General features: G+C 64.0%; 1 protein-coding gene across 1 annotated transcript; it reads right to left on the bottom strand.

Moving 5' to 3' along the window:
* Window positions 1-332: 332 nt before the first annotated feature.
* On the bottom strand, window positions 333-14150 carry BGN (biglycan). Its single transcript, XM_045538166.1, has 8 exons — window positions 13931-14150; window positions 5041-5292; window positions 4595-4707; window positions 3850-4063; window positions 3225-3335; window positions 2988-3081; window positions 2735-2873; window positions 333-1604 (listed from the first exon to the last, which is right to left on the bottom strand). Exons 2-8 carry the CDS (start codon window positions 5279-5281, stop codon window positions 1407-1409), a joined length of 1110 nt encoding a protein of 369 aa, XP_045394122.1. The 5' UTR covers window positions 5282-5292; window positions 13931-14150; the 3' UTR covers window positions 333-1406.
* Between the last annotated feature and the right edge of the window lie 807 nt (window positions 14151-14957).

The following is a 14957-nucleotide window of genomic DNA, read 5'->3' as shown; positions in this document are numbered from 1 at the left end:
TGAGCCCCCGAACTCCACCGCGATGTGCAGGCAGGGCCCCGCCTAGATTTCCAGGCTGCCCTCCTGGCGGGAGGGCGTCTAGCCTGGTGCTCCGCAGCCGGCGTGTTCTTGGCAAACACTCCACTCTGGAAGGGCAGATGCCACCTCAGGCCTGGTCTGCTTCTGGAGCCCAGTCTAAGGACAGCTGGGGTAACAGGAGTGCCTAGAAGGGAGGGGGAAGGGGCCAGCCTTGTCCTGAGGCCTCCTTGTCCAGCCCTGGACCTGAGGGCAGGGAAAGCAACCAAGGGGAAGCCCAAGGGCTCGGAGGGCCTGGAGAGCCTGGGAGCCAGCCATATTGCACAGTGTTTCTTTAATGGAAAGACAATAGTCGACCTCAGAAGCAGCCCCTCCTTGCACTGGGTGTGATCACCCACGCTCCCCACCACAGTAGGGGCCAGGAGGCAAGGGATGGGGGAGACCAGCCATCATGGGGGTGCGTGGGACTCTGGTGGGGTGCTGGGCCTCTCCTGGGCACAGGAAGTCCCAGGGTCCAACAGGCCTAAGGCTCCCCCCTCAATAGTGGGGTAGGGGGCTGGGCCTCATCCAGGGCTTGGGGCCAGGGTGGGCTGGGGAGGCAGCTGCTCCGGGCTTGCTGGGCAGGGGCTGGCCAGAGGCCAGTGAGACAGGAAGCAGACCCAGCCCAAGGCAGAGGGTCAGGGTGTGTGTGTATGTGTGTGTCTGCACAGTGGGAGCTTGAGACAGAGAGACGAGAAGTCAGGTCCAAAAAGGTGGAGGGGACAGGTCGCCAAGCCCAGAAGCGAGAAAGATCTGAGGAAGCATATGACAGACACAGAGAAGGAGAGAGACAGACAGACAGACATAGAGATGGGGCGGGTGGGGGGAGAGAGAGACAGAGAGAGAGAGGACTGGTCCCCGAGGGCCAGCAGAACAAGGTGGCTGAGTGGGGGCATGGGTGTCTGGGGGCAGCAGGGCCGAGGAGGCTGGGATGCCGGAAGTGAGTGAGGAGGAAAGCCCGGCCTTGGCAGAATCCGCTGTCTCCATTCCTATGAGCCCTCCCGCCCCACAGACCGCGGGGTCACTTTCCTAGGACTGGAGCTTGGACGACTGGGCTTTTGAGTGGATAGGAAGAAAGCTTCATAGGGTGCCTCTGAGTGGCCATGGAGGTGGCAGGGGCAGCTCTGAAGCTGAGGGGTGTGTGGCAGGGACTGGGCCTTGTGCCTACTTGCACACTTGGGAGCCAGGGAGAGATCGTGGTGGGCGGCGAATTGGGGTCAGGGACCAAAGGTAGGGGTCTGGGCTGGATGCAGCCGGGCACAGGCTTGCTTCCTCGCTTTCCCCCCTTTAGGACATCTGGTTGTGCTCCCCAGAAACCCCCACGGAGGCCACCATGGTGGCTGTAGCTGCCTCTACTTTTTGTAGTTGCCAAACTGGATGGCCAGGCGGTCGGTGACGCAGCGGAAGGTGGCCGGCTGCACCTCCCAGTACGGCACAGGGTTGTTGAAGAGGCTGATGCCGTTGTAGTAGGCCCGCTTCACCCCAAAGCCCACGGGGCAGAAGTCATTGACGCCCACTTTGGTGATGTTGTTGGAATGCAGGTACACCACCTGGGGGCAGAGGGGCGTGGCCAAGGCTTGGTCAGAGCCCAGTCACCTCAGACTGCCCTCCCCAGCCTATTGCAGCCGGGGTGGGCGCTGCTGGTCGTAGGCCAGATGAAGGGCAGAGCCAGGAGGGGCCAGGCCCCCTCCACACTGGGCTCCCGGCCTCTCGGGAGTCTTTGCGTTATGCTGCCTCCACCGACAAGGGGCAGAGCACCGTGGCGTGGGCGTGTTTGTTGGGTGGGTGTTGGCCGGGACTAAGGCACTGGGGTGTGGTCTGGGACTGGGATGAAGGTCTCCGGTCGGGCTGTGTGGGGGTAGGGGCTGGGGTGCAAGTGTGTTTGCTGGAGTGAGGCTGTAGCAAGCAAACACTGATGCTGACATGATGTCTATCCAGGGAAAATGGCACCGTGGGCTCACAGAGGGCCCCTGGTCCTCCATCTGGGTTCCCTGGGCTCCAGGCCTGCCCCCAGGAGAGCACTCTTTCACTCTAGAGAGCCGCAGTGCACAAGAGGAGAAAGAGCCTTCGGGGTGCACTTCTCTTCCTCGGGAGCACCCACTCCCCAACTCCCTGAAGCCATTGTCTTGAGCAGGGGCAGAGAGGGGCCAGCGAGGCACTTGTTGCAGGGGTTGGAGCCCAGTGGTGGCTGAGAGGACGCCAGGCGCTAGAGGGCGCTAGAAGGCCGCCGCCGGGGCTGGGCTGGCCCCAACACAGGTGCGCCAGGTAGGGCGCTGGCCAGAGAGCGGGTGGGGTGCTCCTGCTGAGTTCCCCCACGTGGCTGGCAGCCAAGCCCGGGATGGGGGCTGCTGAGAGAACCCAGGCAAGGCCCTGCACCTCCTCTTCAGCCCATTTCCTGCCTTGGGCTGTCCCTGTCTTGGCACAGATCTGCGCGCCCTGATGCTCAGACTGTTCCCTGAGCCCCCTGATGTCCGCCCCACCTGGGAGACCCTCAGGCTACCTCTCACCACCCTCCTCAGCGTCCACCCTGGAGTCCCTGCTCTCCTCCCGCTCAGCATGGATGGAGGGCGTGCTAGGCCTGCGCCTTCCGGATGAGGAGAGAAAGGAGCCCGGAGACACGCGCTCCCCAGCCCCGGCGGAGGGCACCTGGCGCCTGAGGCTGCCCCACCGCGGCCCTCACCTGCAAGAGCTTGAGGTCCGGGAGCCCAGCGGGCACCCTGGACAGCTTGTTGTTGTCTAGGTGCAGCTCCCGCAGGGTGGGCAAGAAACTCAGGCTGCCGTTCTCGATCATCCGGATCTGGTTGTGGCCTAGGCCCAGCCTGCAAATGAGCAAATGACATCACTCAGAGGCTGGAGGGGACAAGGGCAGTGGTCTGGCCCCAGGGTGCACAGCACTGAGGGGACTCTGGCGCCCCCTCGTGCCCCGGCCCCACCTGTACAGCTTGGAGTAGCGGAGCAGGTCCTCCAGTTCGATAGCCTGGATCTTGTTGTGGTCCAGATGGAGCTCATTCAGGGTCTCGGGGAGGTCTGCCAGGACAAGGGGGCACACCGAGGTGAATGCAGGTGCCCCAGGTGGCAGGAGGGGGCTGGCGAGTCCTTCCCCAAGTAGACTCTGCCCATCTGTGCTCTTGGAGGTGAGGCAGGGCGGGAAGGAACGGTGGCCTTCCTACCTTTGGGGATGCCGGTAAGCTTGGACTCTGAGATGCGAAGGTAGTTGAGCTTCAGGCCGTCGAAGGCTCCAGGTTCAAAGCCACTGTTCTCCAGGGGGTTCCCGCCCATCTCTAGGAGAGAGGCCCCCTCAGCCCCAGAGCCAGCGGCTGCCTGCACACCCCCTGGCCTGTCGGCTCCCCGTTTCCTCCCCTGATTACTGGGCTAATTGCAAACTCCTAGCCGTTCAACACTGCTGGCCCCAGGGGGAGGAGGGGGCAAGAAGGGCTAGAAGTGAAGATGGGGCTCTCTGAGGCCACCCTGGCCCCACTGGCTAGCGCTGGCAGTCTCCAGCTGGCTACCCAAACACCGGCTCCACCCTGCCAGGCCCGGCCTTCTGTCATGCCCCCTTCAGCCACAGGGATCCCTGCAGCAGAGGGTTTGCTCAGAAACACATCCAACTTTCTTTTGACTGTGTCAAAAGACTCTCGAACTGGTCTCCCTTCCCTATGCCCTAAGACAAGTCTCTAGAATGTTCCGTGAGGCCCACCAGGCTCCTCCATGGCTGTACCGGATGGCTTAGTCTCCCTGACTCCTTTCTGCCAGCCACCAGGGTGGGGACTGTCCCAGGGCCGGGGCTGCACTCACCAATGCAGTTCATGTTGCGGAGCCCACTGAACACGCCCTTTGGCACCTTGCGGATGCGGTTGTCGTGGATGCGCAGCTCCACCAGGGAGCCCGGCAGGTTGGGAGGGATCTCCACCAGGTTGTTCTTGGAGATGTAGAGCTTCTGCAGCTTCCGCAGGGGGCTGAAGGCCTTCTCGTGGATCTTGGAGATCTTGTTGTTCACCAGGACGAGGGCCTGAGGCAGGTTGGGTGACAGAGGTGAAGGTGCCATTTCCCCGCCCCCACTCACCCTTCTCTGCTGCCTGAGCGCCTGAGCTTGCTACTGATGGTGCCCGAGGTGTCTGAGCCTTGAGGGCAGCCTGCGCTTTCGGGGAGCACAGAGCAGGGAGCCCCAGCAATGCCGCTGCTGCCGAGCATAGCCTGCCACTTCTCCATGCCTCAGTTTCCCCATGTACACACTGGCCACAGTGAAATCTGTTCTCCTGTGTTGCTGGGAGGAATCAACGTGATGAAAAGGGAACCAAGCTGAGCGACACTGGCCTGCACCTATGGTGGCTCACACCCACGCTAGTGAGCCATGACCCTGGGAGCTCCTGCCATGGCTGGCTGCAGACTTTTCTCAGAACTCCGTGGGTCACGGGCTGCCTTCATGCCCCACACATATGTGTCCACACACCTGTCTGGCTCCGACCCCCGGCTGCAGACCTGTTGACCCCTCCCAGCTCCTTAGGAAGGGCCCTTTGAGGCAGGAGAGGCTGGCACTTACGTAGAGGTGCTGGAGGCCTTTGAAGTCATCCTTGCGGAGCTCAGTGATGTCGTTGTTCTGCAGGTCCAGCAGCGTGGTGTCAGGCGAGATCTCTTTGGGCACAGACTTCAGACCTGGGGGCCAGTACCACAGTCCCCAACATGAGCATGGGGCCACCCAGCCTGCTAGCTCTGCTGGTATGGAGAGCCAGGGACACACTCACACTCAGGGACACCAGCGCAGACACAGGGACTCCACTACAAATCGGTGCAAGCTCCAGAGCTTGCAGATGGAGGCTCTGCTGCTCCTCGCTCCCTGGCAGCCCGACTGCTGGATGCCCCCACACCCTCACGTCACAATCCCCCAGCCTGTGGGGCTCTCCCCATCTCCCCATCCACAGGACAGTCATTCGTCCCCCCAAGGAGGGGCTCTCCCTGTACACCTCCCCCCTACTGCCGGGAACTGACCCAGGTCAGAGCACTGAACAACCCGCAGGTGGCAGTGACAGCCGAAAGGACACATGGCGCTGAAGGTGGGCGTGAGGGAGTCCAGGTCTGGGACGCCTGAGGTCGTGTCGGCGCCTGAAGCCTCCTCGTCGTTCATCATGAGCAGCCCGTCGTCTAGGGTGAAGTCCCAGAAACCCTTCTGCTCAAAGGGCAGGGCCTGGCTCAGGGCCAGCAGAGACGCGAGGAGCCACAGTGGCCGCATGGTGGCTGTGCCTGGGAGTTGGGGCAGGAGGGGCCGGCCGTCAGCATCAGCCCCCACCCACCCTCTGGACACGTTCCCACCCATCTTTCCAGCACCAAGGGGCTGGTGTTCTGTGTGGGTGCTGGCCCTGTGTCCCCGTCCCTCACCAGAGACAGCCCGACCGCAGGGTGGGAGGCTGGGGCAGGATGGGAGTTTGCTGCTGGCCGAAGGCACCTCATCCTGCTCCCCTGCCCTCCCTCCCCAGGACAGGACTTGCTCCACTGGGCAAGGAGATGCCTTCCCAAGTAGCGAGTCTGTAGGATCCATGCCATGGAGTCGGCCTGCCTTGCGGTGGGGGTCAGTGAGGCCAAGGAGGAGGCAGAGGGGGGACTCAGCACTTGGTCCCAGGCTTTGAAGCATGCAGTTCGGAGACCACTGTGGCCTCCCTGGCCAACCTCTCCTGAGAGCTCTAGGCTCAGGGCAATGTGAAGTTAGTTGAGTTAGGCGACCATGAGTCATTTCCTTCCCTGCCTGTCCCCCTTCCCCTGTGCCCACATTCCTCTGAGGCGGTCTGGAGGCCGAGGCAGGGGCAGCAATCTGGAGAAAGAGGGGTGTCCTTTGAGGCTGTGGGCAAAATTGGCCAAGGCGGCTCTGACCGGAGGGCCCACTGCTCCCCCTGCCTGGCCCACAGAGCCCCTCCTTTCTGCCCACGGCCTGGGCTCCCAGACAGGCCCCCCGAGGGGAGCAGACTACTGCCAGGGTGGCAGGGCAGGGTCAGGCTTGTCTGGAGGCCCCCCAGGCCGAGATGCCCTGCCCGAGCCTGCCCCCTGCACCCACACGCGCCTGCTCCCTCCTCCTCCTCAGACACAGCCCCCCTGCAGCCCCTCCTACATCCCCATTTACCCTGATTCCCTGGCAAAGGCCCAGGTTTTGTCCCAGCCTCATTTGCTTATCTGTTAAATGGGAATAAACATGCCTGCCCTGCTCACCCCCCAGGCTGGGCTGTCCGGGCTGCCCAGGTGCATCTGTGCACAGGGAGCCCAGCCGGCACCAGGGGCTCTTGCAGACCCGAACCAGCCCCACCCAAGGAGGCCCCCACTTAGGTGAGCCTCCTGAGCCCAACCGCCGGCTGCACCCCAGGCCAGCACCCCCAAGCAGCTTGGAAGCCTGCTGCTTCCCAGGCAGCCCAGTTTACGAGGGGTCTGGACACAGCCACTGCCCCTCTGGCTTCCATCAATGCCAGGAGAAGGTCGGGGTGGAGGCCTGTCCTGCCGCTCCTTTGGGGTCCCTTGGGCACCCTGGGGAGGCACCCACGCACACACATCTCCTGAGAGGCTTTCGTGGATGCCCCGGCCCACACCCGTGCCTGGGGGCAGAGGGCCCTGTGGTGAGTCTGGGGCTGCAGCTGCTGCCTCTCTGCAGCCACCCGAGCCCCGCAGGCCCCACAGCCCATGGCCCCAGGCCGCACAGCAAGACGGGGTCAGAGCCGGCAGCTTAGCTGCGTCCCTCTCACCAGGAGAGCTGGACCGGGTGCCGGGCAGTGCCCAGCCTCCCTCATTCCTCCAAGCCTTGGGACCCCACGATCACATCCCAGGGCCTGCCAGCCCCAGGCGGGCCCAGAAGCACCCGGGGGAGTCCCCAGAGGATCTTGGCCCCAGAGTAGGTAGAAGGACCTGAGCTCGCCTACCTGCACGGCTTCTCCCTTCTCTTCCCCTCAGTTGCAACCACCAGGACAGGGCAGGACAGGCCAGGGCCTCCTGTGCCTGCTGCCACCACACAGGGCCCTTGCCCAGGTGCCGCTGGACACCGGAGGGCTGGGGGGAGGAGGAGAAGGTGAGAACAGGACGGGGATGAAGAAGGCAGGGAGCAAGATGGAATGGGAGAGAGGGAGGAGACTCCCCGGCCTCCTCCCTGCCCGACGCCCCTGCCAACGCGGCTACCTCACAGGGGGCGTGAGTCAGGGCTGGAACGCCCAGCCGAGCCCTGGAAGGCCTTGGGGCTCACAGCTCACCTGGACAAAGGCGGGGGATGTGCTCTGGCCGGGCGCAGAGGAGGCTGTGGGGAGAGGCCTGCTTGGGGCTGAGGGGGGGCTGGGGGGACAGAGGACCACCTACCTGCACACTGCTCCCAGACCCTCAGAAGCCGAGGCTTCCTCGAGGGCACTTCTGTGAGGGCAGGCAGCCTGTTAGGGAGGACTGTCCACCAGGGGGAGGACCCTGGGAGGGCAGGCCAGGGCCAGACTGGCCACTGGGGTCCCAGGTGTGTCCATGGGACAAGCCTTGGGGAGACGGGGGCTATAGAGGAAGTGCTCCAGTTCGGAGCCGCTGTGCCCGACACAGCCGTAAGTCTGGGAGAGGGGCTGGGGGGCGAGGCCAGCTCTCCCCGCTTGGTTCCCGCTCGGGCTCACCCTGAGGGGGGAGAGGCTGCGGGCTTGGAGGCCCATACAGCAGGGCCCTGTGACAGAGGCAGGAGGACAAGGTTTGGCTGGTTTTCCATGGCTCATGGCTGGGCCCAAGCAGTGGGCAGGCTGGAGGGGTGGGGGGCCAGGCAGGCTTCTCAGCACAACCTTCATTTCCCCTCAGAGAACTGGCACAGAACTCAGCACCCAGAACTCTGCAGGGGAAGAGGCAGGCCAGATGCCGAGCCCACAGAGCCAGAGGGAGCCAGAGGCAGCCAGAGGAGGAGGGCTCCCCTGTGGCCAGCACATTAGGATCCCCATTTTATGGATGAGAAAACTGAGGCCTAGAGAGAGGAACTGACTTCCTCAAGTCACTCAGCCTGAGACTTGGAACCTGGCTCTGGCGACTCCAGGCCCTGAGCTTCCAGCTGTGCTCCTCAGCCACGGGGGCTCCTGGGGGTCTCTGGGACTAGCTGGCTTGAGAGTGGGCAGTGTAGACAGCCGGGGGGGAGGAGCGCCCAGGTCTGCTGGTGGTGGCTGGGGAGGTTGCCACAGATGTGCCCAGCAGCTCACACCGCCCGCCCGTGCCGATGCGTGTACACGCACGCACACACTCACACTCCCTCTCTCTGAGGAGGCAGGTGGGCTGCGGCCCAGGGAGCAGGAGTACCCTGTGGATAGATGCGTGAGTGCCACAGCAGGGCCCTCCCATCCCCATCTCCCCATCACCGCCAGGGCCTCTGGGCCTCAGTTTCCCTTCATTAGCCTCCCTGGGTGTGTCCCCAAGGACTTCGGGGAGGGCTTCTAGCCCCATCAAAGTGTGCTGTGAGCTCCCTGGATGCCACCGCCCCAGAGCAAAGGAAAGAAGCGGTAATGGTGGCAAGCCCTGGGCCTGGTGACCGCAGGTGTGAGCAGGGGAAGAGGCTGGGCTTCCTGGAGCCGCCGCTGCCACCCCAATAGGGCCCTCCTTGTCTGCTCCTCTGAAAGCCAGCGCAGTCCTCTGCGCAGGATTGCTCCAGGTCACTGCCAAACAAGACGCGTTGGCAGCCTCCGAGAACACGGAGGGGCTGTGCCAGGCATTCAGGCCAGGCCAAGGGTGGCGGGAGCAGGACTTGAGGTCTGGCAGGCCCCGGGAGCTCGCCTGCAGATGTGTGGCTCATGGCTGCCAAGTAGTGGACGCCGGGCTCTGTCTCTGCGGCTTCAGCCAGGGCGTCTGGCCCTACCAAGCTACCCGACCTGAACTCTGACACAAGCAGCCCCGCAGGGTCCCTGGGACTGCACCCTTTCTCCCTCCTCTCTGGCCACCAAAGTCCTCCGGGCCCAGCTTCAACCAGCAGACAGGCGCGCATGTGTTGGCTGACACCCAGCCAAGGCCCCAGCCCACCTGCCTGCAGTGGCTCTAGCCTGCACTTGGGTGTCACCTGGAGAGAGGGAATGTGTGCCTTTCATGGCTCTGCCGAAGCCCCTGTGTGTGTGGACGTGGGGGAGGCCGCCTGAGGGGCTGGGGGCTGCAGTGGGGAGGCGGGACCCTGAGCACTGCTCCAGCCGCACCCCAGCCGCGCTCTGCGCCCCGGCACAGCCCCGGCGTGCCGTTCAGGGTGCAAGGGCAGCCCCTGCCCAAGCACAGCCAGGACAGCTCCTTCCTGCTGTGGCCCTGGCCACAGATCTGGGTCCTGTACTTTGAGGACAGGCTGGGCCTGATGTGAGTGTCAGAGGCTGCAAAGGGCTGGCACCAGGGAGGTGGTGAGGTGGCCGGGTGCATCCACCCCTGCCCCTACCCTGCCAGGAAACCTCTGGAAATGAGTCAGGTAGCAGCAGATGACCCTGGTCAGCTGGGAGCCCTAGGTTTCCCGGTCCCTCCACACCTGGGCTGCGTGCCCTCCCTCCTCTTCCCTCCTCACTGAAGAAATCCCAGGCTCCTACTTGCCATGTGCTAGAAACTGTGAGGAAGAAGGAGGTGCTGTCACCTACCAGGGGCAGGGCAGGGCAGGGGACTCAAGTGATTTCTTTACCTAGCCCCAGCCTGCCCCCATTGACTGTAAGAAGGAAGTGGCACTTTTACCGCTTGATAAAGAAGTAAACTGAGGCTCAGAGACTTTGCCCATGACTCTTGCCCAAGGCCGCAGAGGGGGAAATGGTAGAGCTGTCCGTCCGTCTAGACCCATCCTTCGCCACCCAGACCTTGCTGCAGGCCCCAAAGCTGCAATGTCTCGCACTGCCTGGCTTGTGCAGGGGGCTCTACCAGTCCCCAGGGCTACGGGAGAAGACTCCTTGGCAGCTCCCTCACCCTGGCTGGAAATATGGCACTTGTCTCTGGCTGCCACCATCAATAGCTCCCACTGCCCACGAAGCCAGAAACTCCTCAGCCCCAGCACACCCACCAGACCAGCCCCGGTCCTCTTGCCTCTGCCTCTGTCTGCAGGGAAGTCTCTTGGAAAAGCCATCATCTTGGCTGGGCCAGGGAGCTGCCACCTCTGAACACTTCAGTACCCCAAAGGAGATGTTCCCAGCCTGGCCTCAGAGCCTGGGGCCGTGCCTGCCTCCTTCCCTTGTCCAGCCCAGCCATGGCAAGGGGGCTTGGCTCTGCCCTCCGGCAAGACAGCAGCCAGGCACCTGCGGGGGGGGGGGGGGGAGGGCTCGGAGTCTCCAGCAGCCCCACCCCTTCCAGCAGCCCCACCCCTGCACTGTCCTGCCCTGGGATCTGGCCTGTTCATCTGCTGGCCGCTGGGCTCCCGTGGGGTGTGTCTCCTTGCAGGCCAAGCAGGGGCTCAGACTGCTAGAGGAAAAACGTTGCACTGGCCTCCCAGACCCCCCCCATCTCCAGGGACAAGGCTGCCCTCCTTCGAGTCCCACTTCTGTTCGCAAAATCCCTAATCCCGTGGCCACCTAGACCCCTGCCTGCTGTGTTCTCCTTGGCCTGCTGACCCCCAGAGACCAAACGGGTGGGGAATACCTAAGTAGGCCATGGGGAAGCAGGGGCAAGTTCAAGGGTCCCACGGAGTCCAGGCTGGGCCCCTCAAGCTCAGCTCAGGCCAGTGTTTCTGTTGAGCGTGGGTTTAAGATGCAGAGGACTTGGAGGGCTCTGTGCAAGAAGGCTGGCTAGAGCCCCCAGGTCCCCAAACCACAGGGAGGGGCAGGAACCTTCACTGGGCCAGGCAACGTCAGTGATGCTGTCCTGCCGTGAGCAGAGAGCTGGCCCTGCTCTGAAGGACGGGGTTGGAGCTGAGCAGGTGGGAAGCAGGGGCTGTTCTGCAGCATTTGGAAGAGCTGGGGCCGGTGGCCCCCCTCCATGGCCACACCACTCCAGGCTGCCCAGCCTCAGAGCAATGAGGGGTGGGAGAAGAAGGCGAACAGTGGTGGGGGTGCTGGGGTGGTTTCCGGGAGCCTGGAGTCCCAGAGGTCATGAAGGAGGCCTGGGAAGGCCCCTCTAGCTGTGGGTCCAGGTGGGGGAAGGGACCTGCTGGCCCAGAAGGTGAAGGGGACGTGATACACAGCCCCCACCCTCCAGAAGAGGTGGCCCAGGGAGCCCCATGCTTTCCCTAGGGGACACTGGAAAGCTGGTTCTTTCTGGAAGGCTGGACAAAGGTCTGGCCATGGGTCCTGCCATCTAGTTAGGCTCAGTGGGCCTCAGGCCAGGAGCAGGATTGAGCCACCCCTCCCAGGGCAGCCCCCTCTTCATACATCACCCCACCCCCATGGGTCCCGCTAAGATTTGCAGAAAGGGTTCTGTGGGTAACCAAGGTGTGGCCCCCTGTTCTCCCCCAGCCCAGTGTCTGAGCAGAAGAGGACAAGAAGGGGGGATACTAGACTGCCCCAGGCCCCAGACAGCGGGGTGGGGACAGAGCCATCAGGATCCCACGTGGGCCTGCCTTAGGAGGGAGCCACGGCCCACAGCCCACGGCCCACGGCCCACGGCCCATGCAGGGTGCCGGGGAGAGCCACCATCAGCCCCCAGCCCCTCGGCTGAGCAAGGCCCCTGGCTAATGTGTCCCCTTCCCACCAGTGGGGCCGCTAGGGCTGTCGGGCTCAGTGGGCAGCCTGGAAGCTGGCGGAGTGGACAGCTCAGGGCAGGGACCCAGCTCACTTGCCCTGGGGTAACCAATGAGGAGCAGCCGGAGGGGGTCGTGGTGGGCATGAGAAGGGCTTTCTGACAATCGGGGTGTCAGGGGCTGAGCAAGGAAGGGGAAGAGCCCCACAGGTGGGCGTCAGAGGCCCCAGGGCTGGGATGATGCCCGGGGGTGGGCGGTGTGCTGGGAATCCTGTGCCTCTGTGGACAAGTGACTGTTGGGTAAGGCCCATGCTGTGCTGTCTCCAAGGGGCGAAGGAGGGAGAGTGGGGGCCCTGGGAAGTAGGGGAGACTAGGGGTGTTCCCATCCCCACCCACCCTGCACAGGGCGCCGAGGAATCAGAAGGCCGCTCAGAAGGCTGTAGGTGCAAACTTTTAAGTGTGGGCTCACTGCAAATTCTTCCTCTGGGGACTTGATGTTATCACCGGAAGGGACGGCTGTGGCCTTCTTTGAGTGACTACGGAATGTTGGTAAAGAAAGGAAACTCCTCCTTGCCTTGAGGATATCGCCTTTCCTTCTACCCTTCCCCACGCATGATCCTGCAATAGCAGCGGGCTGCTGGAGGGACTGGGGGGAGGTTTGGCCACTGCTCATACGTCGCCCCACATGATGGTCAGGGGCTGGCACCCCAACTCTCTGCGCCCGTAAAATGAGCCAGTGCAGTGCTGCTGGGAAAGAGCCCGGCCTCAGACCCCTCACCTATGCAGAGCAATGCCCGCTGCGACCTGGGTCCTTGGGGCTTGGAGGTAGGCAGGTGGCCCAGGGAGGCCAGGGCTGCCACTCACAGCTGGCCAGCTTGCGACAGGAGCCCTCTCTGCTCCCTGGCTCAGAGCCTGCTTCCCCCGCCCAGCCCTGGTGGCTTGAAGGCAGTCCTGTGCCTTCCTTTCAGTCCGCCCACACAGGCCTGCCCTCAACGGCTCACTTAGCCCGGCCCGCAGTAGCCATACATGGGCACACTCCACACGAAGGCGCCCCTGCCTGCCCACCGGCTCTCCCAGGGTGTGCCTGGCACAGGCGGCCGCACGTCCATAGGAGGTGCTCACCTGCACCCCTGGACACAGGTCCCCGGGAACCTTTCTGGCCCCGAGGGAGGCCCCCAACATCTCAGCTTCTTCCGTCCCAATTAGCTGCTACAAGGCAGCCAGCTGGCAGGCCAGGGAGGGGCAAGGGCAGAGGAGTGGGAGGCCCCTGGATGACCTGTGTGGCCTGGCCGGCCGGGAAACAGGAGAGCAGGCCTATCTACAAGCACCGCTGGAGGACAACCTCCATGGCCTCAGTGAGATTGCCGCATCTGCCCTGCAGGACCCCGGGTCCCCGCGCTGCTCAGCAGGCGTGCAGGCAGCCAGCCCTGCTCACGGAGCAGTGAGGGGCGCTCCCATCCCCCAGTCTTCCAGGGCACTCAGTGGACACCCTCAGTGCTCTGTCTCCTGGGTCTGTTGGCAGGCCCCTCTGGGGCCCCAAGCCAGGTCTGCCCCAGGGACCGTGGCATGCTTGCCTGATTTTCTCTCCCCCCCCTCCCCCGCCCATTCTGAGTCCCAGTCCAAGGGGTTCTGGGGACAGACAGGACTGAGTCCCCAGTCAGCCACACTCAGGGCCCCTGCAGCCAGGGCTCCGGGGACCAACATCTCACAGGAGGGAGTAGAGGCAGGGCATTAGCCTGGGGTGAGCGAGGAACATCTGGGCAGGGTGCCTGGGGCGTGCCTGGGAAACCAAGTCCCTCAGCCCACACCAAAGTCTAGCCCCGGGCAGCGGGGGCTCCGGGCGCTGAGCTCAGCGGGCAGTCGGCGGTGCTCCCCAACCCGGCCAGGCGCCAAGCCCCAGAGCCAGGAGGCGCCTGGGCAGAGCGAGGCTGGCGGGAATGGAGGGTGCGCCTGGGATGTGCAGTGATAGGACAGGGCTGTTGGCAAAACCAGGGTGCCAGCCACCCAGCGATGCTCTGGGGTGGCAGCTGAATGGAAGGACCCCGAGGAGGGAAGCAGAGGGACAAGAAATGGACAGGGCTGGGCAAGGTCAGAGGGGAGAAGGGAAGGAAGGGCTGGGGGAAAGGTGCCTGGAGGGTGGGGGGCAGGCAGAAAGGACAAGGAGCCAGAGGGCCACAGGGTGGCCTGGGGCGGGAGAGGGAGGCATCTCCTGGCTGCCGAGGGGGCAGCTTGAGGCCAGCGTGGGGACAGTTGGGGCAGTGCGGGGCTGGTGCGGGGGCCCTACCTGGGAAGGGGAAGAGGCCAGGCGCAGGCTGGCTAGTTGGCAGGCTGCGATGGCGGCCGTCCGTGCGTCTGTCCGTCGTCGGGCGGACAGAAAGCAGCTGCTCACTCCTGGGCAGTTGGTGGAGAGAGGGAGTCGGAGGCGGGCGGGCGGGAGGCTAAAGGCTGGGCAGGCGGGCCGGCGGCGGGAGGGGACGGGGGAGGGGGCAGGGAGAGAGGAAAGGAGGGAGGGGGCTGGTGGGGCGGAGAGGGCGGTCGTCGGAGGCGGGAGGGAGGGGGCAGGCTTCCCGGCCCCCCTGGCAGCTTCAAAGGGAGCAATTTTCTTGTAGACGGCTGGCTGGGCTAGCGCCCCCTCCCCCGCCCCACCCCCGCCTCGGGCACACAGCAAACGGACACACATTCATGCTCACTCCCACAAGGACCCTTGGCGTCTCTGGGCAGGCACAGCCTCTGAGAGTCAAACTTTCCACTGCCCAGATGGGGACACTGAGGCGCTTGCTGGCAGCCCGCCAGGCAGAGGAAAGAGACAGGGCAGAAATGGAAGGAAGACGAGGGGGAGGTGGCCTTGGGTTGCTAGGCCTGTGAGTGGTCTCTGGGATTCTGTCCCGAGCCCGCCTGGAACCTGCCTCACCAGGGCGTAAGCAAGGAGGTGGTTCCTCTGGGATCAGAGAGGTAGCCGCTGTGGGCTTCTCGAAGGGCTTGATCTAGGCTCCTGGGCGCTGTACACACCCTCCCTGCCACCCAGCCTTTCTTCCCTTAAAGAGAGGAAATAGTCTTGTCTGCGTGGTCGCAGGATGGGCTCCAGCTCCACAGACTCTGGGGTCTCCGTAGCCTGCCTGCTCCGAGGCCCCCGAGGAGCGCTGAGTGGGAAAGTTGATTCAGACGAGAGGAACCCGGGAGTAATCCTTCTTGCTCAATCCCTGCAGGTCCCCTAGGACTCGATAACCGCTCTGTGGGTGGGCATTTCCTCTGGGCTGAGCCCTGAGCTGGTCATTTATGGGGGCTGACTGGGTCAGCCAAGCCCCGGCTGG

This window comes from Lemur catta, chromosome X, assembly GCF_020740605.2.
Source record: "Lemur catta isolate mLemCat1 chromosome X, mLemCat1.pri, whole genome shotgun sequence".
Taxonomy (NCBI): domain Eukaryota; kingdom Metazoa; phylum Chordata; class Mammalia; order Primates; family Lemuridae; genus Lemur; species Lemur catta.
Note: the sequence above shows the minus strand (reverse complement) of the source record. Positions and strands in the feature narration are given on the sequence as shown.